Source organism: Panulirus ornatus, chromosome 18 (assembly GCF_036320965.1).
Source record: "Panulirus ornatus isolate Po-2019 chromosome 18, ASM3632096v1, whole genome shotgun sequence".
Lineage (NCBI taxonomy): Eukaryota > Metazoa > Arthropoda > Malacostraca > Decapoda > Palinuridae > Panulirus > Panulirus ornatus.
In genome coordinates, this window is record NC_092241.1 from 3,062,996 (window position 1) to 3,090,245 (window position 27,250).

The 27,250-nt window shown below is 41.6% G+C and overlaps 1 protein-coding gene across 1 annotated transcript in view; it reads left to right on the forward strand.

Moving 5' to 3' along the window:
* LOC139754958 (sodium-coupled neutral amino acid transporter 7-like) overlaps window positions 1–27,250 on the forward strand; it is a 151,746-nt gene that overhangs the window by 24,342 nt on the left and 100,154 nt on the right. Inside the window, exons 3-4 of the mRNA XM_071672784.1 lie at window positions 12,375–12,455; window positions 25,774–25,891. Coding sequence (XP_071528885.1) covers window positions 12,375–12,455; window positions 25,774–25,891 — 199 coding nt within the window. The remainder of the gene's footprint in view (window positions 1–12,374; window positions 12,456–25,773; window positions 25,892–27,250) is intronic.

The window sequence follows — 27,250 nt, forward strand, 5'->3', positions numbered from 1 at the left end:
TAGCTGTCATGCAATAATGCCCGAAACCACAGCTCCCTTTCCACATCCAGGCCCCACACAACTTTCCATGGTTTACCCCAGATGCTTCACATGCCCTGATTCAATCCACTGACACCACGTCAACCCCGGTATACTACATCGATCCAATTCACTCTATTCCTTGCCCTCCTTTCACCCTCCTCCATGTTCAGGCCCCGATCACACAAAATCTTTTTCACTCCATCTTTCCACCTCCAATTTGGTCTCCCACTTCTCCTCGTTCCCTCCACCTCCGACACATATATCCTCTTGGTCAATCTTTCCTCACTCATTCTCTCCATGTGCCCAAACCATTTCAAAACACCCTCTTCTGCTCTCTCAACCACGCTCTTTTTATTTCCACACATCTCTCTTACCCTTACATTACTTACTCGATCAAACCACCTCACACCACACATTGTCCTCAAACATCTCATTTCCAGCACCTCCACCCTCCTGCGCACAACTCTATCCATAGCCCACGCCTCGCAACCATACAACATTGTTGGAACCACTATTCCTTCAAACATACCCATTTTTGCTTTCCGAGATAATGTTCTCGACTTCCACACATTCTTCAAGGCTCCCAGGATTTTCGCCCCCTCCCCCACCCTATGATCCACTTCCGCTTCCATGGTTCCATCCGCTGCCAGATCCACTCCCAGATATCTAAAACACTTTACTTCCTCCAGTTTTTCTCCATTTAAACTCACCTCCCAATTGAATTGACCCTCAACCCTACTGTACCTAATAACCTTGCTCTTATTCACATTTACTCTTAACTTTCTTCTTTCACACTCTTTACCAAACTCAGTCACCAGCTTCTGCAGTTTCTCACATGAATCAGCCACCAGCGCTGTATCATCAGCGAACAACAACTGACTCACTTCCCAAGCTCTCTCATCCCAACAGACTTCATACTTGCCCCTCTTTCCAAAACTCTTGCATTCACCTCCCTAACAACCCCATCCATAAACAAATTAAACAACCATGGAGACATCACACACCCCTGCCGCAAACCTACATTCACTGAGAACCAATCACTTTCCTCTCTTCCTACACGTACACATGCCTTACATCCTCGATAAAAACTTTTCACTGCTTCTAACAACTTGCCTCCCACACCATATATACTTAATACCTTCCACAGGGCATCTCTATCAACTCTATCATATGCTTTCTCCAGATCCATAAATGCTACATACAAATCCATTTGCTTTTCTAAGTATTTCTCACATACATTCTTCAAAGCAAACACCTGATCCACACATCCTCTACTACTTCTGAAACCACACTGCTCTTCCCCAATCTGATGCTCTGTACATGCCTTCACCCTCTCAATCAATAGCCTCACATATAATTTACCAGGAATACTCAACAAACTTATACCTCTGTAATTTGAGCACTCACTCTTATCCCCTTTGCCTTTGTACAATGGCACTATGCACACATTCCGCCAATCCTCAGGCACCTCACCATGAGTCATACATACATTAGATAACCTTACCAACCAGTCAACAAGACAGTCACCCCATTTTTTAATAATTTCCACTGCAATACCATCCAAACCTGCTACCTTGCCGGCTTTCATCTTCCGCAAAGCTTTTACTACCTCTTCTCTGTTTACCAAATCATTTTCCCTAACCCTCTCACTTTGCACACCACCTCGACCAAAACACCCTATATCTGCCATTCTATCATCAAACACATTCAGCAAACCTTCAAAATACTCACTCCATCTCCTTCTCACATCACCACTACTTGTTATCACCTCCCCATTTGCGCCCTTCACTGAAGTTCCCATTTGCTCCCTTGTCTTACGCACTTTATTTACCTCCTACCAGAACATCTTTTTATTCTCCCTAAAATTTAATGATACTCTCTCACCCCAACTCTCATTTGTCCTTTTTTTCACCTCTTGCACCTTTCTCTTGACCTCCTGTCTCTTTCTTTTATACGTCTCCCACTCAATTTCATTTTTTCCCTGCAAAAATCGTCCAAATGCCTCTCTCTCCTCTTTCACTAATACTCTTACTTCTTCATCCCACCACTCACTACCCTTTCTAATCAACCCTCCTCCCACTCTTCTCATGCCACAAGCATCTTTAGCGCAATCCATCACTGATTCCCTAAATACATCCCATTCCTCCCCCACTCCCCTTACTTCCATTGTTCTCACCTTTTTCCATTCTGTACTCAGTCTCTCCTGGTACTTCCTCACACAAGTCTCCTTCCCAAGCTCACTTACTCTCACCACCCTCTTCACCCCAACATTCACTCTTCTTTTCTGAAAACCCATACAAATCTTCACCTTAGCCTCCACAAGATAATGATCAGACATCCCTCCAGTTGCACCTCTCAGCACATTAACATCCAAAAGTCTCTCTTTCGCGCGCCTGTCAATTAACATGTAATCCAATAACGCTCTCTGGCCATCTCTCCTACTTACATAAGTATACTTATGTATATCTCGCTTTTTAAACTAGGTATTATTATTATCATTATTATTATTATTATTATTATTATTTTGCTTTGTCACTGTCTTTTACCTTGCACAAAGCATCTCTATGAACTCTATCATATGCCTTCTCCAGATCCATGAATGCTACAGACAAATCGATTTGCTTTTCTAAATATTTCTCACATACATTCTTCAAAGCAAACACCTGATGCACGCATCCTCTATCACTTCTGAAACCACACTGCTGTTCCCCAATCTGATGCTCTGTACATGCCTTCATCCTCTCAATCAATACCCTCCCATATAATTTCCCGGGATTACTCAACAAACTTATACATCTGTAATTTGAGCACTCACCTTTGCCTTTGTACAATGGCACTATGCAAGCATTCTGCCAATCCTCAGGCACCTCACCATGAGTCATACATACATTAAATAACCTTACCAAACAGTCAACAATACAGTCACCCCCTTTTTTAACAAATTCCACTCCAGTACCATCCAAACCCGCTGCCTTGCCGTCGTTGATCTTCCGCAAAGCTTTTACTACCTCTTCTCTGTTTACCAAATCTTTTTCCCTAACCCTCTCACTTTGCACACCACCTTGACCAAAACACCCTATATCTGCCAGTCTATCATCAAACATATTTAACAAACCATCAAAGTACTCACTCCATCTCCTTCTCACATCACCAATACTTTTTATGATATTCCCATATATCTTTCTTTCATACTATTCACCATTTCCTGCATTAGCGAGGTTGCGTTAAGAACAGAGGACTGGGCCTTTGAAAGAATATACTCACCTGGCCCCCTTCTATGTTCCTTCTTTTGGAAAATTAAAAGAAATGAGAGGGGAGGATTTCCAGCCCCCCGCTCCCTTCCCATTTAATCGCCTTCTATGACATGCAGGGAATACGTGGGAAGTATTCTCTCTCCCCTATCCCCAGGGATAAATATTCCCATATATATATTATATTTTATTTTTTTTATTTTGCTTTGTCGCTGTCTCCTGCGTTTGCGAGGTAGCGCAAGGAAACAGACGAAAGAAATGGCCCAACCCATCCCATGCACATGTATATACATACACGTCCACAAACGTAAATATACATACCTATACATCTCAATGTACACATATATATACACACACAGACATATATACACATGTACATAATTCATAGTCTGCCTTTATTTATTCCCATCGCCACCTCGCCACACATGGAATAACATCCCTCTCCCCCCTCATATGTGCGAGGTAGCGCTAGGAAAAGACAACAAAGGCCCCATTCGTTCACACTCAGTCTCTAGCTGTCATGTAGTAATGCCCGAAACCACAGCTCCGTTTCCACATCCAGGCCCCACAGAGCTTTCCATGGTTTACCCCAGATGCTTCACATGCCCTGATTCAATCCATTGACAGCACGTCGACCCCGGTATACCACATTTATCCAATTCACTCTATTCCTTGCTTACCTTTCTCCCTCCTGCATGTTCAGGCCCCGATCACTCAAAATCTTTTTCACTCCATCTTACCACCTCCAATTTGGTCTCCCACTTCTCCTCAATCCCTCCACCTCCGACACATAAATCCTCTTGGTCAATCTTTCCTCACATATTCTCTCCATGTGCCCAAACCATTTCAAAACACCCTCTTCTGCTCTCTGAACCATGCTCTTTTTATTTCCACACTTCTCTCTTACCCTTACACTATTTACTCGATCAAACCACCTCACACCACATATTGTCTTCAAACATCTCATTTCCAGCACATATGCTGACTAACTTCCCAAGCTCTCTCATCCACAACAGACTGCATACTTGCCCCCCTTTCCAAAACTCTTGCACTCACCTCCCTAACAACCCCATCCATATAGAAATTAAACAACCATGGAGACATCACACACCCCTACCGCAAACCTACATTCACTGAGAACCAATCACTTTCCTCTCTTCCTACACGTACACATGCCTTACATCCTCGATAAAAACTTTTCACTGCTTCTAACAATAAAGATGGAAAAAGGTGAGAGCAAATGACAGAAGGGAAGTGGGGGAGGAATGAGATGTACATAGGGAAGCAGTGATGGCTTCTGCAAAAGATGCCTATGGCATGAGAAAGGTGGGAGGTTGGCAGATTATAAAGGGTAGTGAGTGGCGGGATGAAGAAGCAAGATTGTTAGTGAAAGTGAAGAAAGAGGCATTTAGATGATTTTTGCAGGGAAGTAGTGTGAATGAATGGGATATGTATAAAAGAAAGAGGCAGGAGGTCAAGAGAAAGGTGTAAGAGGTGAAAAAGAGGGCACATGAGAGTTGGGGTGAGAGAATGTCATCAAATTCTAGGGAGAATAAAAAGATGTTTTAGAAAGAGGTAAGTAAATAAAGGGCATAAGGCAAGAGAACAAATGGGAACAGTGGTGAATGGGGTTAATGGAGAAGTAATAACATGTAGTGGTGAAGTGAGAAGGAGATGGAGTGAGAATTTTGAAGGTTTGTTGAATGTGTTTCATGACAGAGTGGGATGTGAAAATAAATAAATAAATGGGAATGAATAAAGGCAGACAGTGTGAATTGTGTGCATGTGATTATGTATATGTCTGTGTGTGTATATGTATGTGTACATTGAGATGTATGGGAATATATATTTGCATGTGGGGACGTGTATGTATATACATGTGTATGGGGGTGGGTTGGGCCATTTCTTTCATCTGTTTCCTTGCGCTACCTCGCAAACGCGAGAGACAGCGACAAAGCAAAATAAAAAAGAATATAATATATATATATATATATATATATATATATATATATATATATATATATATATATATATATATATATATATATATATATTTTTTTTTTTTTTTTTTTTTTTTTTTTGCTGTCTCCCGCGTTTGCGAGGTAGCGCAAGGAAACAGACGAAAGAAATGGCCCAACCCACCCCCATACACATGTATATACATACTTCCACACACGCAAATATACATACCTACACAGCTTTCCATGGTTTACCCCAGACGCTTCACATGCCTTGATTCAATCCACTGACAGCACGTCAACCCCGGTATACCACATTGCTCCAATTCACTCTATTCCTTGCCCTCCTTTCACCCTCCTGCATGTTCAGGCCCCGATCACACAAAATCTTTTTCACTCCATCTTTCCACCTCCAATTTGGTCTCCCTCTTCTCCTCGTTCCCTCCACCTCCGACACATATATCCACTTGGTCAATCTTTCCTCACTCATTCTCTCCATGTGACCAAACCATTTCAAAACACCCTCTTCTGCTCTCTCAACCACGCTCTTTTTATTTCCACACATCTCTCTTACCCTTACGTTACTTACTCGATCAAACCACCTCACACCACACATTGTCCTCAAACATCTCATTTCCAGCACATCCATCCTCCTGCGCACAACTCTATCCATAGTCCACGCCTCGCAACCATACAACATTGTTGGAACCACTATTCCTTCAAACATACCCATTTTTTGCTTTCCAAGATAATGTTCTCGACTTCCACACATTCTTCAAGGCTCCCAGAATTTTCGCCCCCTCCCCCACCCTATGATCCACTTCCGCTTCCATGTTTCCATCCGCTGCCAGATCCACTCCCAGATATCTAAAACACTTCACTTCCTCCAGTTTTTCTCCATTCAAACTCACCTCCCAATTGACTTGACCCTCAACCCTACTGTACCTAATAACCTTGCTCTTATTCACATATATATATATATATATATATATATATATATATATATATATTATATTATATGAAAGCCGGCAAGGCAGCAGGTTTGGATGGTATTGCAGTGGATTTTATTAAAAAAGGAGGTGACTGTATTATTGACTGGTTGGTAAGGTTATTTAATGTATGTATGACTCATGGTGAGGTGCCTGAGGATTGGCGGAATGTGTGCATAGTGCCATTGTACAAAGGCAAAGGGGATAAGAGTGAGTGCTCAAATTACAGAGGTATAAGTTTGTTGAGTATTCCTGGTAAATTATATGGGAGGCTATTGATTGAAAGGGTGAAGGCATGTACAGAGCATCAGATTGGGGAAGAGCAGTGTGGTTTCAGAAGTGGTAGAGGATGTGTGGATCAGGTGTTTGCTTTGAAGAATGTATGTGAGAAATACTTAGAAAAGCAAATGGATTTGTATGTAGCATTTATGGATCTGGAGAAGGCATATGATAGAGTTGATAGAGATGCTCTGTGGAAGGTATTAAGAGTATATGGTGTGGGAGGCAAGTTGTTAGAAGCAGTGAAAAGTTTTTATCGAGGATGTAAGGCATGTGTACATGTAGGAAGAGAGGAAAGTGATTGGTTTTCAGTGAATGTAGGTTTGCGGCAGGGGTGTGTGATGTCTCCATGGTAGTTTAATTTGTTTATGGATGGGGTTGTTAGGGAGGTGAATGCAAGAGTTTTGGAAAGAGGGGCAAGTATGCAGTCTGTTGTGGATGAGAGAGCTTGGGAAGTTAGTCAGTTGCTGTTCGCTGATGATACAGTGCTGGTGTCTGATTCATGTGAGAAACTGCAGAAGCTGGTGACTGAGTTTTGTAAAGTGTGTGAAAGAAGAAAGTTGAGAGTAAATGTGAATAAGAGCAAGGTTATTAGGTACAGTAGGGTTGATGGTCAAGTCAATTGGGAGGTAAATTTGAATGGAGAAAGACTGGAGGAAATGAAGTGTTTTAGATATCTGGGAGTGGATTTGGCAGCGAATGTAAGCATGAAAGTGGAAGTAAGTCATAGGGTGGGGGAGGGGGCGAGAATTCTGGGAGCGTTGAAGAATGTGTGGAAGTCGAGAACTTTATCCCGGAAAGCAAAAATGGGTATGTTTGAAGAAATAGTGGTTCGAACAATGTTATATGGTTGCGAGGCGTGGGCTATGGATAGAATTGTGCACAGGAGGGTGGATGTGCTGGAAATGAGATGTTTGAGGACAATATGTGGTGTGAGGTGGTTTGATGTGCAGTAATAAAAAGAGTGTGGTTGAGAGAGCATAAGAGGGTGTTTTGAAATGGTTTGGTCACATGGAGAGAATGAGTGAGGAGAGATTGACAAAGAGGATCTATGTATCAGAAGTGGAGGGAACGAGAAGAAGTGGGAGACCAAATTGGAGGTGGAAGGATGGAGTGAAAAAGATTTTTAGTGAACGTGGCCTGAACATGGAGGAGGTTGAAAGGCGTGCAAGGAATAGAGTGAATTGGAACGATGTCGGATACTGGGGTCGACGTGCTGTCAATGGATTGAACCAGGGCATGTGAAGCGTCTGGGATAAACCATGGAAAGTTCTGTGGGGCTGGATGTGGAAAGGGAGCTGTGGTTTCGGTGCATTATTACATGACAGCTAGAGACTGAGTGTGAACAAATGTGGCCTTTATTGTCTTTTCCTAGCGCTACCTCGCACACATGAGAGGGGAGGGGGTTGTTATTTCATGTGTGGTGCAGTGGTGATGGGAATTAATAAGGGCAGACAGTATGAATTATGTACATGTGTATATATATATATATATGTCTGTGTGTATATATATATGTATACGTTGAGATGTATAGGTATGTATACTTGCGTGGGTGGATGTGTATGTATAGACATGTGTATATGGGTGGGTTGGGCCATTCTTTCATCTGTTTCCTTGCGCTACCTCACTAACGCGGGAGACAGTGACAAAGCAAAATAAATAAATAGATAAATACTCTCACCTTAAATCTCTTGACCTCTTGCATCTTTGTTTTATACATTTCCCAGTTATTCGCACTACTTCCCTACAAAAATTGTCCACCTTTCTCTTCTCTTTCATTAACAACCTTACTTCTTCATACCACCACTCACTACCCATTCTAATCTGCCCATCTCCCACCTTTCTCATGCCACAATCATCTTTTGCGCAAGCATCACTGCTTCCCTAAATATATCCCATTCCTCCCCCACTCCCCTTACGTCCTTTGCTCTCACCTTTTTCCATTCTGCACTCAATCTATCCTGGTACTTCCTCACACAAGTCTCCTTTCCAAGCTCAGTTACTGTCACCTCTCTCTTCACCCCAACATTCTCTCTTTTTTCTGAAAACCCCTACAAATCTTCACCTTTGCCTCCACAAGATAATGATCAGACATCCCTCCAGTTGCCCCTCTCAGAACATTAACATCCAAAAGTCTTTCTTTCACACACCTATCTATTAACACATACATCAATAATGCTCTCTGGCCATCTCTCCTACTTACATACGTATACTTATGTATATCTCTCTTTTTAAACCAGGTATTCCCAATCATCAGTCCTCTTTTAGCACACAAATCTACAAGCTCTTCACCATTTCCGTTTACAACACTGAATACTCCATGTACACCAGTTATACTTAACTGCCACATTACTCACCTCTGCATTGAAATCACCCATCACTATAACCTGATCTTGTGTAACAAAGCAGCTAACACACTCACTCAGCTGCTCCCAAAACACTTGCCTCTCATGATCTTTCTTCTCATGACCAGGTGCCTAGGCACCAACAGTCACCCATCTCTCTCCTTCCACTCTTAGTTTTACCCATATCAATCTAGAGTTTACTTTCTTACACTGTATATCGCACACTCCCACAACTCCTGCTTCAGGAGTAGTGCTACTCCTTCCTTTGCTCTTGTGCTCTCACCAATCCCTGAGTTTAGTCCCAAGACATTCCCAAACCATTTCCCCTTTACCCTTGAGCTTCATTTTATTCAGAGCCAAATCATCCAGGTTCCTTTCCTCAAACATACTACCGATCTCTCATTTTTTCTCCTCTTGGTTACATTCATACACATTTAGACACCCAAATCTAACATATGCATATATACACATGTACATATTCATACCTGATGCCTTCATCCATTCCTCTCGTTACCCCACCACACATGAAATAGCACTCCCTTCTCCCTGCGTGCACATGGTAGCACAAGAAAAATACAACAGATGCCACATTGATTCACACTCAGTCTCTAGCTGTCATGTGTACTGCACCAAAACCGCAGCTCCATTTCCACTTCCAGGCCCCACAAAACTTTCCATGGCTTACCAGAGATGCTTCATATGCCCTTCATATATACATGCCTTCATATATACATATATATTTTTTTTTTCATACATATTTGACATTTCTTGCATTAGCAAGGTAGCATTAAGAGCAGAGGACTGAGCCTTAGAGGAAATATCCTCATTTGGCCCCCTTCTCTGTTCCTTCTTTTGGAAAATTAAAAACAGGAGGGGAGGATTTCCAGCCTGTCAATCCCTCCCCTTTTAGTTACCTTCTACGACATGCAGGGAATACGTGGAATCATCCTTTCTCCCCTATCCCCTGGGGTAATATACATATATATAGACATATATAGATGTTGTATGCAAACTGTGGAGAGGGTGTGAAGGGTTCTGGGAATTAAGTCAGTTGTTGTTTGTTGATGACATGGCACTGGTAGCAAATGCAAGTGAGAAACTGCAGAAGTTGGTGTTGCAGTTTGGGAGAATGTATCAGAGGAGACAGTTGAGAGTAAATGTGAATGAAATTAAGGTTATTAAGTTTAGCAATGCAGTAAGACAAGTTAACTGGGGTTTTTGAATAGAGGAAACTTGGAGGAAGGGAAGTGTTTTGTAAACCTATGAGTGGACATGGCCATGAATGAAACCATGGAAGTGTGGGCAAGTCATAGGATGGGTAGGGGGGGAAGGTTTTGGGAGCATTTGGGAATTGGTAGAAAGTGAGATTGCTCTGTGGGAGGGAAAAGATAGGTTTGTTTGAAGGTTTAGTAGTCCAAAGATGTATGGTAGTTGCACTGTGGTCATGAAGGGTCTTGGGATATGTTATAATTGGGTTTGTAGTGTTGCAGTTATAGGTGATGTCCAGAATGGAGATAGGAGGTATGACTCGTGTTTGCCTGGAGAGTGTAGTTTCTGATAAATATATGTCCCTTGCCCTGGCTAGTACAACAATGATACACTCGTGAACCTTAGCTGACCCACCCAGAAGTATAAGATGGGCCCTCTCCAGGTTTCTACCTAAATTGACTGCACTAAAAGTAATAAATTTAAATTATTTCTCTGTGAATGATGGGTTATCATTCAAAAGGGATTGCTTGGGCTTTTACTAAGTCAGTTCCAGCAGGACCTTATAATGGATGTGAATGATGTGTTTGTAAGCTTTCGATAACAAAGGAGGATGTGGTAATGATCTTTCTTTTTTCTTTTAAGTTTGTTTTTTGTTTTACTTTTATTTCATGAACAGGTACAGCGTTTATAGTAAATTACATTAGTGTATTTAGAAATATTACACCTTTCATGCCAGAATTCATTATTAGCGAGATGAGATGCCAAGTATGAGGAGATATTGAAGGATTGTAACGAGAACTCACATTTCATAAACAGAGTATCATTGGTGAATAAGATGAATATATGTATGGGGAGGATATTGAAGGTGTTATTTCTTTAGAAATGTTGTTGGTCTTTATATATCAAAGTCCTTCATTACGTTAGGATTGTATAGAGGAACTTAGGTGCGGTTGCAATGTGAATTTTTCCATTAGAGCAAGTTCACTAGGGACACCTCCCTTTCTTTCGTATGCAGTTGGTCACAAAAATTTCTCTATAAGTCTCTTGTTTCTTCGTAGCACTCATGTTGTACTTTGTTACTTTCCTCACCAGCAATACACATCAGAATAGTTCCCACTTAAAACTTAAGTCATCCAATAACCTACATATTTTTTGCAACATTACTCTGTACATATTCAGTTACATGACCATCTACAAAGAAGGGTAGTTTTAATAGCACTAAGGACAAGAGAATTTTTTTCTTGTGCCTTCTTGGCAGTGGAAAGGATTTCTTTTGGCTATTAATGGTACAATTAGTCAGATATTGAAGCAAAGGCAGGAAAAACTATAACATCAAGTGATGCTGGCCACTGTTTCTTAAGAGAACATCAATTGATGTCGGCCATCATTGAAGGGTTAAATCCCTTAGAGCTCTATCTTTTGTATTTCACCAGAGGTTGCCAAGGGAATGTTTTTTTGGTGAAAACAATCTACATGTATCAAATAACTTGGCTCAACATGGGCTTTTAACTAGAGCACTTGGCGTGAGACAAGTGGCACCTACAGTAGCCTTCCTCAGAATACTTTTCATTGGATGAAATCAATTAAAGGAACCTTTAACACTTTTTTCCAGCTTTGCAAAATTGTACCTATGTTCAAATATTGTTGGTCCACACTTTGTGTCTCTGAACATTTCACATTCTAGAAAGTCACGTTCCAGCATACATCTGATTCACCAGTGAAGGTGCTTTTATTTTTTTTCTGTTTTGTTCACCTTTGACAGCTTTTTCTGTAACCCTACCCATCCTCATGGGCCTGCTCTCATTGCTTGCAGGGAAGGCCACAGAGAAAGGAATGTAAGTTCTAAAAGTTGAAAAACATTTTGTCTTCGAGGCAGTATCCTCCAAGCAATTTCTTGTTTTCGTTGCCCTCACTCAGGATTCTCTTCCTATTTAGAGAAACCTTTTAGCTATACCTTTTGTGGCTTCTTTGGGTTAGCACTGCTATTTGTGAATTTGTGAATTCTGAATAACTGGGAGAAGGTGGTTCGGTGATATCAATCTGGTTGCTAATTGGGCGAGAGCAAACATTTAATTGGGCAAGAGATTTTGGTGATCAAATAATAGACCAATAAGTGTGAATGAATGAGAACTTACTCCCTGATTTTATCAAGGTAGTAATAATCCTGCCTCGACATTTCTCAAGGAATATCTCATTGCTCTCATTACACAGGCTTGGAGGAAAACCTACTTCTCAACACAGTGATTTTTATGTTGTATTGAAATCTTACCTTACTTATTGTTGGTATTACTGCAGATATGGTTAAGCTTTCTTTACTTTCAGATCTTTACTACCTTTGCCCTTGGGTCTCTCATCATTATTGCTAAATGTGCTTCTGAGCGCAACTGCAAAACTTACCAGGAGGTTAGTAAAACCATTATTCATTTTTGGATTTTTTTTTTCATGCTTTGCTTTTGTGTTACACGTATAATATATTTTCATTTGCTCAGTTAGCATAGCTTTTGCATTTCTGTTTCATTTAGAAGCTCATCAGTTTTACCATTATTCTCATGTGTGAAAATGACAACAATGTAAGTGTTTTACATTTTTCTGGGAGTATTCTCATTATGCATTTTCATATGTTTGTGGTTTCATGCATATGAACTTTTTTCTGGTTTGTGATTTCATGCATATGAACTTTTTTCTGGGTATGGTTAGCCTTTTAAAACATCATTATACTCATTGATTTCTTATCTATGTATGAACAACCCTGTTAATGTGAACTTTTCTATTTACCAGAGGCTCTGAAACTCTTGTACATTTTAGCAGTTGGGTAGCACACTTAATTTTTAGTAATTAGTAGTGTATTTCTCCTTTACCATTATCCATATTTTTAAGAAAAATATACATTTAGTAGTAGGATATAATTATGTAGAAACTGCAGCTCTTCCAGTGGAGTTTGTGTAATATCATTGTGAGATATATAACTAGGCAGTTAAAACTGAAGAAAGAAAGGTCCAGTCATCATCATGCTTGTTCAGTGCAGTAAAATAATGGCTGTAGAGCTAAAAAGTAATGAATGAGGTAGAAATTGCTGGTTGTTGCTTAAATGATATGATAACATGAGTGTTATCAGCTTAGAGTGCAATTTAAGGCAAAATATGATGAATGGAGGTAATAGTGGCATCAACTTGAGTGTAAGTTATGGTACTATATAGAATGGAGATGCTGCATTCTCTCTCTCGAAAAAAAAAATACTCTTTTTCTTGACTTTCCAAAAGCATTAGACAAATTAAACCATAGGAATTTGCTAGAGGAGGTAGCTATTAAAACATTAAGGGCAAGATGGTAAGATGTGTTAAAGAGTTTCTGACTGAGAAAATTTAAAGTAGTGCCAAATGGAACCATGTGTAAGGAGGATGTCCTATTTGGGGTACTGCAGGGAACATGTGTTAGCCTCAAAATTGCTTGTGATAATGATAGACAGAGACAGTAATGGAAAGGAAACCATGTAAGGAATTTTACTGATGACACCAGAGTATGCAAAGGGAATGGATCATAACATTAAATGGAAATACAAAGATTGTAAGACAAAATTGCAGAGTCTTTAGCATAGAAAGAAGAGAAAGGTATGTGATAGTATCTACCAGGCAGTGAATTGAAGGCATAAAGGAGAATCTCTTAAACCTAAAAGTGCACCAACAGTGAAAATACTGAGCTATTAGGTCTTCAAGAATACTAATGAACATAGAGTGATAAAGTGTAAGAATGTAAACTCTAGATTGATATGGGTAAAACTGAAAGTTGATGGAGAGAGATGGGTGATTATTGGTGCATATGCACCTGGGCATGAGAAGAAAGATCATGAGAGGCAAGTGTTTTGGGAGTAGCTGAATGAGTGTGTTAGTGGTTTTGATGCATGAGACCGGGTTATAGTGATGGGTGATTTGAATGCAAAGGTGAGTAATGTGGAAGTTGAGGGAATAATTGGTAAACATGGGGTGTTCAGTGTTGTAAATGGAAATGGTGAAGAGCTTGTAGATTTGTGTGCTGAAAAAGGACTGGTGATTGGGAATCCCTGGTTTAAAAAGAGAGATATACATAAGTATACGTATGTAAGTAGGAGAGATAGCCAGAGAGCGTTATTGGATTGCATATTAATTGATAGGTGCGCGAAAGAGAGACTTTTGGATGTTAATTTGCTGAGAGGTGCAACTGGAGGGATGTCTGATCATTATCTTGTGGAGGTGAAAGTGAAGATTTGTAGAGGTTCTCAGAAAAGAAGAGAGAATGTTGAGGTGAAGAGAGTGGTGAGAGTAAGTGAGCTCGGGAAGGAGACTTGTGTGAGGAAGTACCAGGAGAGACTGATTACAGAATGGAAAAGGGTGAGAACAAAGGAGGTAAGAGGAGTGTGGGAGGAATGGGATGTATTTAGGAAAGCAGTGATGGCTTGTGCAAAAGATGCTTGTGGCATGAGAAGCATGGGAGGTGGGCAGATTAGAAAGGGTAGTGAGTGGTGGGATGAAGAAGTAAGATTATTAGTGAAAGAGAAGAGAGAGGCATTTGGACGATTTTTGCAGAGAAATAATGCTAATGAGTGGGAGATGTATAAAAGAAAGAGGCAAGAGGTCAAGAGAAAGGTGCAAAAGGTGAAAAAGAGGGCAAATGAGAGTTGGGGTGAGAGAGTATCATTAGATTTTAGAGAGAATAAAAAGATGTTTTGGAAGAGGTAAATAAAGTGCGTAAGACAAGGGAACAAATGGGAACTTCAATGAAGGGGGCTAATGGGGAGGTGATAACAAGTGATGGTGATGTGAGGAGATGGAGTGAGTGTTTTGAAGGTTTGTTGAATGTGTTTGATGATAGAGTAGCAGATATAGGGTGTTTTGGTCGAGGTTGTGTGCAAAGTGAGAGGGCTGGGGAAAATGATTTGGTAAACAGAGAAGAGGTAGTGAAAGCTTTGCGGAAGATGAAAGCCGGCAAGGCAGCGGATTTGGATTGTATTGCAGTGGAATTTATTAAAAAAGGGGGTGACTGTATTGTTGACTGGTTGTAAGGTTATTTAATGTATGTATGACTCATGGTGAGGTGCCTGTGGATTGGCGGAATGTGTGCATAGTGCCATTGTACAAAGGCAAAGGGGATAAGAGTGAGTGCTCAAATTACAGAGGTATAAGTTTGTTGAGTATTCCTGGTAAATTATATGGGAGGCTATTGATTGAAAGGGTGAAGGCATGTACAGAGCATCAGATTGGGGAAGAGCAGTGTGGTTTCAGAAGTGGTAGAGGATGTGTGGATCAGGTGTTTGCTTTGAAGAATGTATGTGAGAAATACTTAGAAAAGCAAATGGATTTGTATGAAGCATTTATGGATCTGGAGAAGGCATATGATAGAGTTGATAGAGATCTCTGTGAAGGTATTAAGAGTATATGGTGTGGGAGGCAAGTTGTTAGAAGCAGTGAAAAGTTTTATCGAGGATGTAAGGGCATGTGTACATTTAGGAAGCAGTGATGGCTTCTGCAAAAGATGCCTATGGCATGAGAAAGGTGGAGGTTGGCAGATTATAAAGGGTAGTGAGTGGCGGGATGAAGAAGCAAGATTGTTAGTGAAAGTGAAGAAAGAGGCATTTAGATGATTTTTGCAGGGAAGTAGTGTGAATGAATGGGATATGTATAAAAGAAAGAGGCAGGAGGTCAAGAGAAAGGTGTAAGAGGTGAAAAAGAGGGCAAATGAGAGTTGGGGTGAGAGAATGACATCAAATTCTAGGAGAATAAAAAGATGTTTTAGAAGAGGTAAGTAAATAAAGGGCATAAGGCAAGAGAACAAACGGGAACAGTGGTGAATGGGGTTAATGGAGAAGTAATAACATGTAGTGGTGAAGTGAGAAGGAGATGGAGTGAGAATTTTGAAGGTTTGTTGAATGTGTTTCATGACAGAGTGGGATGTGAAAATAAATAAATAAATGGAATGAATAAAGGCAGACAGTGTGAATTGTGTGCATGTGATTATGTATATGTCTGTGTGTATATATATATATATAATATATATATATATAATATATATATATATATATAATATATATATATATATGTCTGTGTGTATATATATATATATTATATTATATGAAAGCCGGCAAGGCAGCAGGTTTGGATGGTATTGCAGTGGATTTTATTAAAAAAGGAGGTGACTGTATTATTGACTGGTTGTAAGGTTATTTAATGTATGTATGACTCATGGTGAGGTGCCTGAGGGAAATTGCGGAATGTGTGCATAGTGCCATTGTACAAAGGCAAAGGGGATAAGAGTGAGTGCTCAAATTACAGAGGTATAAGTTTGTTGAGTATTCCTGGTAAATTATATGGGAGGCTATTGATTGAAAGGGTGAAGGCATGTACAGAGCATCAGATTGGGGAAGAGCAGTGTGGTTTCAGAAGTGGTAGAGGATGTGTGGATCAGGTGTTTGCTTTGAAGAATGTATGTGAGAAATACTTAGAAAAGCAAATGGATTTGTATGTAGCATTTATGGATCTGGAGAAGGCATATGATAGAGTTGATAGAGAAGCTTGTGGAAGGTATTAAGAGTATATGGTGTGGGAGGCAAGTTGTTAGAAGCAGTGAAAAGTTTTATCGAGGATGTAAGGGCATTTGTAGTGTAGCAAGAGAGGAAAGTGATTGGTTTTCAGTGAATGTAGGTTTGCGGCAGGGGTGTGTGATGTCTCCATGGTAGTTTAATTTGGTTTATGGATGGGGTTGTTAGGGAGGTGAATGCAAGAGTTTGGAAAGAGGGGCAAGTATGCAGTCTGTTGTGGATGAGAGAGCTTGGGAAGTTAGTCAGTTGCTGTTCGCTGATGATACAGTGCTGGTGTCCCTGAGTCATCGTGAGAAACTGCAGAAGCTGGTGACTGAGTTTTGTAAAGTGTGTGAAAGAAGAAAGTTGAGAGTAAATGTGAATAAGAGCAAGGTTATTAGGTACAGTAGGGTTGATGGTCAAGTCAATTGGGAGGTAAATTTGAATGGAGAAAGACTGGAGGAAGGCCCTGGCCCTCGTCCTAACATGAAATAACACTCTTACCATACACAAAGACACACACATACATATACACGAACATGTAGGCACACGCACACACATGTTCATAACACCCCCCTCCATAAAGGAGAAAATTCCTTGAAGAGAGGAATCTTCTCACCTTAAGAGCGGGATAAACAGTCAGCTAACACATTATGTGTGCCAGCAATATGGTGAATATCTAGATTATACTCTTGAAGGAACAAGGTCCACCAAGTTAACCTTTGATTCTTATAATGGAACTTGTTAACATATTTGAGTGGGTGGTGATTAGTATACACCCTGATAACATGGCCTGAAGGGGACAAATATACATGAAAGTGTTGCAATGCAATTATTAAAGACAAAAGTTCCTTCTCAATGGTGGGATAATTCCTTTTGGCTTGATTGAATTTGTTACTAAAATAGTCTACAGGATGGTCAACCTTGTTTTCATCCTCTTACAAGAGGACAGCACCGGCTCACACATCACTGGCATCTACTGCTAACTTGAATGGTTGGTTAAAATCAGGAGCCTACAAGATAGGACTATTACAAAGTATGGATTTCATCCGATGAAAGGCTGTGTCACACTGCTCATTCCAAACATATCTAACATCTTTCTTCAATAAATCTGTCAGAGGGGTTGCGAGTGTTGCAAAATTAACAATGAACATCCGGTAGTACCCACCCATACCCATAAAACGTCTCAGTTCTCTTTGTGATCGGGGGTCACCCATCTGGGATAAAGCCTGGACCTTTGCAGTCGGTGGGGCTAGCTCACCTTGACTGATCACATAACCCAAATATTGCACCTTGGCCTTCACAAACTTGCATTTGTCCCAATTGAGAACATGGTTAGCCTCATTCAAGACTGTCAGAACATTGTCAAGTCTCTGTAGACGTTCGTTCCAAATATGACTGTATATCACAATATCATCCAGGTAGACGACACAACCAGGCAGGTCTTTGATGAGGATGTCCATAAGTTGTTGAAATGTGGCAGGGACAGTCTTCATGCCAAAAGGCATCACTTTACACTTATAAGTCCGTCCTAGCACTACAAAGGTGCTGATATCTTGTGCTCTCTCTGTCAATCTAATCTGCCAGTACCCTTTTCTGAGATCTAATTTTGACAGGAAGCGAGCATAGCCGACGCGATCTATGCAATCTTCCACTCGCGGCAGGGGGTAACTGTCAGTTCTTGTCACCTCATTAACCCGGCGGTAGTCAATACAGAACTGATAGGTCCCATCGGGCTCGGATACGAGAGTAACAGGGAAGCTCCACTCTGACTGACATGGCTCAGTCTGGTCGTGCTCAAGCATATAGTTCAGCTCAGTGTGAAGGGTGGCCACTCGTTGTGGGCTCACCTGGAACAGAGCTAGTTTGACAGGTCGGGCATCTCCTACGTCTACATCATGGCTTGTGAGCGAGGTCTGTCCGGGTTTGCTTCGGAAAACCTCCGGGTGTTTTGACAGCAGGGCGGACATCTGCACATGTTGTTCCTCCATCAGATGCGAAAGTTTCACCTCCCACTTCCTATCCGTGCCTCTGTCCAGTTCCCAGGTCTCCAAGGCACTCGCAGCTACATCGTCGTCTTTGTCACACACGGCTACCGCTAGACATTAGATGATGCAGACTGGCACAGTCGGTTCCAGAGGGGGAGGATCACAACTGAAATATGGCTTAAGCATGTTGACGTGGCCCAATCTCTGACATCTGCGCCTCTTGGGGGTAGAGACAAGGTGATTTGAGTCTCCTACACTCCGGATAATGGTGTAGGGACCCTGAAAACGGGCAGCCAAGGGTTGACCTGGCTTCGGTAGTAGAAGCAACACCTCGTCCCCCGCCTCAAACCTTCTCAAACGAGATCGTTTGTCATACCTTTTCTTCATTCGTGCTTGGGTCCCTGTTAAATTCTGCTGAGCGGCAGAGTGACTGCAGTTTTCCCGCCTCAAGCTCTGTCTCCTGGGGCCTGCAACCTGCTTTCTTAGCAGACCCCATGGACCAAGTAACTGCGCACACGGGGAATATCCCTGGTACCTCTTCCTGAAGCCGCTCTGTCTCTGTGGACTCCACTGGTGTCACCGACACCACCGGCACTGGGTTCATCTTCCCACCCACTAGGTCATTGCCTAACACAAAGTCAACTCCTGAGACAGGCAACTGATCTACAACCCCCACCTGGGCAGGGCCTGTGAAGAGTTCTGTTTCCACACTCACATCAGCTAGTGGAACGGCCTTGGGACCCGACAGCCCATCTAGCAAGACTCAGTCTCCAGACTCTCCTCGCTGCACCAAGCCATCCAACATCAGGGACTGCAGTGCACCAGAATCCCGTAATCTGGTCACTTTTCATCGTACACCACATCTACTAATATATCCCTCAGACATGAACGCATTGTAGTTTCTTAGGAACGGATCTACAGATTGATCAACACTCTCGCAACCCCTCACTTTCCTAAGAGCAAGGATAGCCTCATTTACTTTACTAAGTGGCCCTAAAGTTGAGAAGAGACTCACCGGCCTACACTTGGCAGAGTCTCTGGATTCCTTCGCCCGAGCCCAACAATCCTTCACCTGGTGCCCAGCCATGCCACAGTAAAAACAAACCTTAACTGTCTCGGAGTGTTTCCCCTGACTTTTATGAGTTACCGGTAAGGTAGCAGATTCAGGTGGGATTGTATGACCTTTGGACCTCCCTCTGCCGTCAAAACCCTTTGAATGTCTCTCCACGTCAAGTTTGAGATTTAGCACGTACTCATCTGCTAGTTTCCCAGCCTCCTCAAAATTCTCCGGTTTTAGAATTATGTACTGCAGTACATCACAGGGTACACCGTCCTTACATTCCTCAAGTACAAATAGTTTTGTGATCGCCTCAGCATCATAAGTTCGTTCAGAGCATAGCCACTGCACGCATAACCTGTACTTTTCACGAAAGTGATCTAGGTAGTTTTGATCAGGGCGCTTATTTTTAGCTCGAAATTTGAGTTGGTTTGCTTCCGGACTTAAATGATAAGAATTCAGCACTGCCTGTTTCACGACCTCATAATCACTACATTGGTCACCGGTCAGTGCGGTGTATGCGGACCCAGCCTTACGAACAAGGTGGGGACGTATCACGGTCGTCCAAGCCGACTTTGGCCAAGAGCAATCACAGGCAGTCTGTTCAAACTTTAGGAAAAAGGTAGCCACATCATCTTCACAGAACTCTGGTACGAGATGTAAGTTACCCAACTGAGACGGCACTGGTCCTGAAGGTGAAGTGTTCTGTCGTAATTTTGCACGTTCTTAAGCGAACCTAGCTTGTTCAGTCTGTTCCTTCTGTACCTGCACCTGTGCTTATGCATTCTGCATTTGCACTTGTGCATTGATCTTAGCTGTCTCTAGTTGGATTTGCCAGCATTCAGGATCAACATTAACATCACTAGAGATATGGGGAGGGATCCAGGTTTCGGCCGACCTCAATAATGGGATGGTATTGCTGACACTAATTTCAACATCAGGCACAGCATCTACGATCTGCTCGCCAACAAAATGATTTATTAATAAAGTCTCCAGTTGTACTTTGCTAGCACTCCAGTCATAATTTACTTTTAACCTATCTGCAACAAGCCTCAACTCATAACTTGATAAAGATTTAAGGTCCTCGGGAGAGGGCTCAGATCGACAGAAATGGTCAACGTCAGCGTCGATGGTCAACCGCATGATTAAGGAATCAAGGAAAGAGATTCCGTTAAGGCAAGAAATATCCTGGCAGGGTCGCCACTTTATATGTTACGAACTCTATACTTATTCTAGCAAGGTCGCCAATTTCATATATATGTTACAAATACTATACTAATCCTTGTCTTTGCAAGGATGTTAAATTTGTTAACGTCACACAACACAGAATAACACTATCTTAAAGTCATGGGATTGAATCAAACACCAGCATTAAATCTACGTATAATGAAATAGCTAAAGAGTACAAAATAACAAACACATGAAACAGGCACAAATTCATTTACGTTAACACTGAACATGAGTTTAACACTCCAGGTAAGATTTCAAACCAGGAGATCTATTTCCTTTATGACAATTTATCTTTGATAACATGATTCAAGATACACTTATTGTTAGACACTTCTGTGACAAGTTACAATAGTCTATGACACTCGAAATTACCTGACAAAGGCAGCACAACACCATAGAATCTATATTGCGCACTTCACTCAGGTTACGGGCTTTGGGACAGAGGGAAAACCACTTACCTCGCTGGGCTAGAGAAGGGATCGAGGCTCAGCGGGTGTCAGAGGTTTTTATTACAAGTAGAAAGGACTTGCATCCACCCTGTTACTCTACAATGCTACCCTTGATTGGCTATGGGCCTAAGGTCCAGTTGTGATTAGAGGAGGGTGGCTCCTAAGTGCCACTCCTACTTGGCTCGAGGGCCACAGGTCTGGCGGTGATTGGAGAAGGGGCTATCTGTGAAACTGCTGGTTGGCTGAAGGATCCTAAATCCGTCCCACATCTTGCCTAAAGCTCAACCTCCTCTTGTCCTAACAGCGACGATAATGTATGGGAGGACATACCCCGTAGGCTGACCTCACAACTTTGACCTGATGCCTTGGATGAAAGGTCCAAGTGTTGAGGTGGACTGGATTGATGGCCCGGCGTGGCCATCTGGTTTCCCTCTCGGAGGAATGGAAAAACAGCAGGCCTAATGGTTCAGGTCAGGGAAGTGAAATCCGAGCCGATAGCGGAGGAAGGCCCTGGCCCTGGCCCTAACATGAAATAACACTCACACCATACACAAAGACACACACATACATATACACGAACATGTGGGCACACGCACACACGTTCATAACAATACTTTGTTGTGGTCTCCCACGTTAGCGAGGTAGCGCTAGGAAACAGACGAAAGATTAGCCCAACCCATCCACATGCACATGTATATACATACACGTCCACACACGCACTTATACATACCTATACATCTCAACGTATACATATATTTACACACACAGACATATACATACATACACATGGACATAATTCATACTGTCTGCCCTTATTTATTCCCGTCGCCGCCCCGCCACACATGAATGAAAACCTCCTCCCCCGCATGTGTGCGAGGTGGTGCTAGGAAAAGAAAACAAAGGCCACATTTGTTCACACTCAGTCTTTAGCTGTCATGTATAATGCACCGAAACCAGAGCTCCCTTTCCACATCCAGGCCCCACAGAACTTTCCATGGTTTACCCCAGACGCTTCACATGTCCTGGTTCAATCCATTGATAGCACGTCGACCCCGGTGTACCACATCGTTCCAATTCACTCTATTACTTGCAAGCCTTTCACCCTCCTGCATGTTCAGGCCCCGATCACTCAAAATCTTTTTCACTCCATCTTTCCACCTCCAATTTGGTCTCCCACTTCTCGTTCCCTCTACCTCTGACACATATATCCTCTATGTCAATCTTTCCTCACTCTTTCTCTCCATGTGACCAAACCATTTCAAAACACCCTCTTTTGCTTTCTCAACAACACTCTTTTTATTGCCACACATCTCTCTTACCCTTTCATTACTTACTCGATCAAACCACCTTACACCACATATTGTCCGCAAACATCTCATTTCCTGCACATACACCCTCCTCCACACACCTCTATCTATATTTCACACCTCGCAACCATATAGCATTGTTGGAACCACAATTCCTTCAAACATTTTTGCTTTCCAGGATAACATTCTCGACTCCATACATTTTTCAACGCTCCCAGAACTTTCGCCCCGTCTCCCATCCTATGATTCACCTCCACTTCCATGGTTCCATCCGCTGCCAAGGCCACTCCCAGATATCTAAAACACTTCACTCCCTCTAGTTTTTCTCCATTCAAACTTACCTCCCAATTGACTTGTCCCTCAACCGTACTGTACTTAATAACCTTGCTCTTATTCACATTAACTCTCAGCTTTCTTCTTTCACACACTTTACCAGACTCAGTCACCAACTTCTGCAGTTTCTCACCCGAATCAGCCACCAGCGCTATATCATCAGCGAACAACAACTTACTCACTTCCCAGGCTCTCTCATCCACAACAGACTTCATACTTGCCCCTCTTTCCAAAACTCTTGCATCACCTCCCTAACAATACATCCATAAACAAAATAAACAAACATGGAGACATCACGCACCCCTTCCGCAAACCAACATTTACTGAGAACCAATCACTTTCCTCTCTTCCTACACGTACACATGCCTTACATCCTCGATAAAAACTTTTCACTGCTTCGAACAACTTGCCTCCTACACCATATATTCTTAATACCTTCCACAGAGCATCCCTATCAACTCTGTCATATGCCTTCTCCAGATCCATAAATGCTACATACAAATCCATTTGCTTTTTTAAGTATTTTCTCGTATTCTTCAAAGCAAACACCTGATCCACACATCTTCTACCACTTCTGAAACCACACTGCTCCTCCCCAATCTGATGCTCTGTACATGCCTTCACCCTCTCAATCAATACCCTACCATATAATTTCCCAGGAATACTCAACAAACTTATACCTCTGTAATTTGAGCACTCACTTTTATCCCCTTTGCCTTTGTACAATGGCACTATGCAAGCATTCCGCCAATCCTCAGGCACCTCACCATAAGTCATACATACATTAAATAACCTTACCAACCAGTCAACAATACAGTCACCCCCTTTCTTAGTGAATTCCATTGCAATACCGTCCAAACCCACTGCCTTGTTGGCTTTCATCTTCTGCAAAGCTTTTACTACCTCTTCTCTGTTTACCAAAGCATTATCATAAACCCTCTCACTTTGCACACCATCTCGATCAAAACACCCTATATCTGCCACTCTATCATCAAACACATTCAACAAACCTTCAAAATACTCACTCCATCTCCTTCTCACATCACCAGTACTTGTTATCACCTCCCCATTAGCCCCCTTCATTGATGTTCCCATTTGTTTCCTTGTCTTACGCACTTTATTTACCTTCCAAAAGTCTTTTTATTCTCCCTAAAATTTAATGATACTCCCTCACCCCAAATCTCATTTGCCCTCTTTTTCACCTCCTGCACCCTTCTCTTGATGTCCTGCCTCTTTATTTTATACATCTCCCAGTCATTTGCATTATTTCCTTGCAAAAATTGTCCAAATGCCTCTCTCTTCTCTTTCCCTAATAATCTTATTTCTTTATCCCACCACTCACTACCCTTTCTAATCTGCCCAACTCCCACACTTCTAATGCTACAAGCATCTTTTGCGCAAGCCATCACTGCTTCCCGAAATACATCCCTAAATACACAAACATATACATTTATACACATCTACATATTTATACTTTGTTGTCAATCTTCCCTCACTCACTTTATCCATAATTCCAAACCATTTGAACACACCCTCCTCTGCTCTCTTAACCACACTTGTTTTATTATCACACATCCCTCTTACCCTTTCATTACTTACTCGAGTAAACCACCTCACACCAAATATTGTCCTTAAACATTTCATTTCCAACACATATCAGATTTTGTATTGTATGATAAATTGTATGTGAAAGTTAAGAGTAAATGTGAATAAGAGCAAGGTTATTAGGTACAGTAGGGTTGAGGGTCAAGTCAATTGGGAGGTGAGTTTGAATGGAGAGAAAACTGGAGGAAGTGAAGTGTTTTAGATATCTGGGAGTGGATCTGGCAGCGGATGGAACCATGGAAGCGGAAGTGGATCATAGGGTGGGGGAGGGGGCGAAAATTCTGGGGGCCTTGAAGAATGTGTGGAAGTCGAGAACATTATCTCGGAAAGCAAAAATGGGTATGTTTGAAGGAATAGTGGTTCCAACAATGTTGTATGGTTGCGAGGCGTGGGCTATGGATAGAGTTGTGCGCAGGAGGATGGATGTGCTGGAAATGAGATGTTTGAGGACAAAGTGTGGTGTGAGGTGGTTTGATCGAGTGAGTAACGCAAGGGTAAGAGAGATGTGTGGAAATAAAAAGAGCGTGGTTGAGAGAGCAGAAGAGGGTGTTTTGAAGTGGTTTGGGCACATGGAGAGAATGAGTGAGGAAAGATTGACCAAGAGGATATATGTGTCGGAGGTGGAGGGAACGAGGAGAAGAGGGAGACCAAATTGGAGGTGGAAAGATGGAGTGAAAAAGATTTTGTGTGATCGGGGCCTGAACATGCAGGAGGGTGAAAGGAGGGCAAGGAATAGAGTGAATTGGAGCGATGTGGTATACTGGGGTCGGCGTGCTGTCAGTGGATTGAATCAAGGCATGTGAAGCGTCTGGGGTAAACATGGAAAGCTGTGTAGGTATGTATATTTGCGTGTGTGGACGTATGTATATACATGTGTATGGGGGGGGTTGGGCCATTTCTTTCGTCTGTTTCCTTGCGCTACCTCGCAAACGCGGGAGACAGCGACAAAGTATAATAAAGAAAAAAATAATACATAGAAAAAATGCATTTATACCTGGAAGTTTTTCCTGTGATACTTGTCTCCGGAAAATTAAAAATATGGCATTAAAAACAAGTGCTCATAGATGTAATGTTATACAGAAATGTAGAGTTTGATGTAGACTTTAGTTTTATACATATTTTGACATGATTATGATCACTTTTTGATAGAACAGTTGTACTGTATGGGGTGAAATGTATTGATAACTCTGTTTCTATATTTTCAGCTGGTTCTGCACATGTGTAGCTCAGGATGGAATGTCGTAGCTTCAGTATGCATTTCAGTCTACTGCTTCGTTACTTGTATCACCTTTATTATAATTATTGGCGACCAGTTTGACAGAGGTTTGAATTATTTTTCTATGGTTGTCTATTAAGTATTTTTATTACTTTTAGTGTGTAGCTCAAATAAAATTGCACAAGCAGTACACACAAAATCATGCTCAGACCCTCTTATTCTTCTTGTTTTCTTCTTCTTCTTCTTCTTCTTCTTCTTCTTCTTCTTCTTCTTTTCTTCTTTCTTTTCTTCTTTTTTCTTTTCTTCTTCTTTGCTTCTTTTCTTCTTCTTGTACTTGTTCTTCTTCTATTTTTTTTTTCTTCTATAATTATTATTATAGTCTTTGTTTTGGGTGATCCATGTTATAGTCACACACCATGGTATCAAGTTCTGATGGAATTATGATAGACACTTGTCTCATCTTGAACCAACATAATTTGAACCATTGGACGTGTTCTGAGGGGGTTATGTTCTCGACCAAAACTTTACGCACTCTGACCCTTATAGATGGACTGTATACCGAACTGAAACAATGTAACTTACCACTCATCCACAGTAACACACTCTCATGATGTAATTTTTATAATATTCAGTGAAAACTTCAAGGAAAATACTGCATTTTTTATTAACCCTTAAATTCCTCCTCCCACACATAGATATATTCAAGCTGAGTGGCTCCTGTTGGAAAAGATTACAGTATCAAATTTCAATCATCATGTAAAGGCCACCCACCTGGAGTGTGTGCTTGCTCATTTGGCAGCGGGCCAAAATATCTTCTCATCTCCAATTTGGTCTTCCTGCTCTCCTTGTTCCCTCCACTTCTGACATATATCCTCTTTGCAACCTTTCCTGACTCATTTTGTCCATATGTCCAAACCATTTCAACACATAATCTGCTCTCTCAACCACACTCTTTTTATTACCACATATCTTTCTTACTTTTTCATTGGAATGATGTGGTATACTGGGGTCAACGTGCTACCATTGGACTGATCTGAGGCATGTAAAACATCTGGGATAAGCCATGGAAAAGTCTGTTGGGGCCTAGATGTGGATAGGGGGCTGTGGTTTAGGTGCATTATACATGACAGCTTGTGTACGGATGTGAGCAGATGTGGCTTTTCCTCATCTACTTCCTGGCTTTACCTCACTGACACAAGTGTGGCAATCAGGTGTAGGAGATATGAAGAGCATGTATGTCATATTTTTGTTCCTTTCTTTCATGCATTTGTGATGTTTCCTATGGGGCAGGGTGGCATCTGGAATGGATGATGGTGAGCAAGTATGAATGTCTACAGGTGTATATATATGTGTAATGTATATGTAAGTGTAAGTGTTTATGTATTATTTATATTTATCTATTATACTTAATAGCTGTTTCTTGCGTCATTGAGGTAGCGCTAGGAAACAGGCGAAGAATGGCCCAT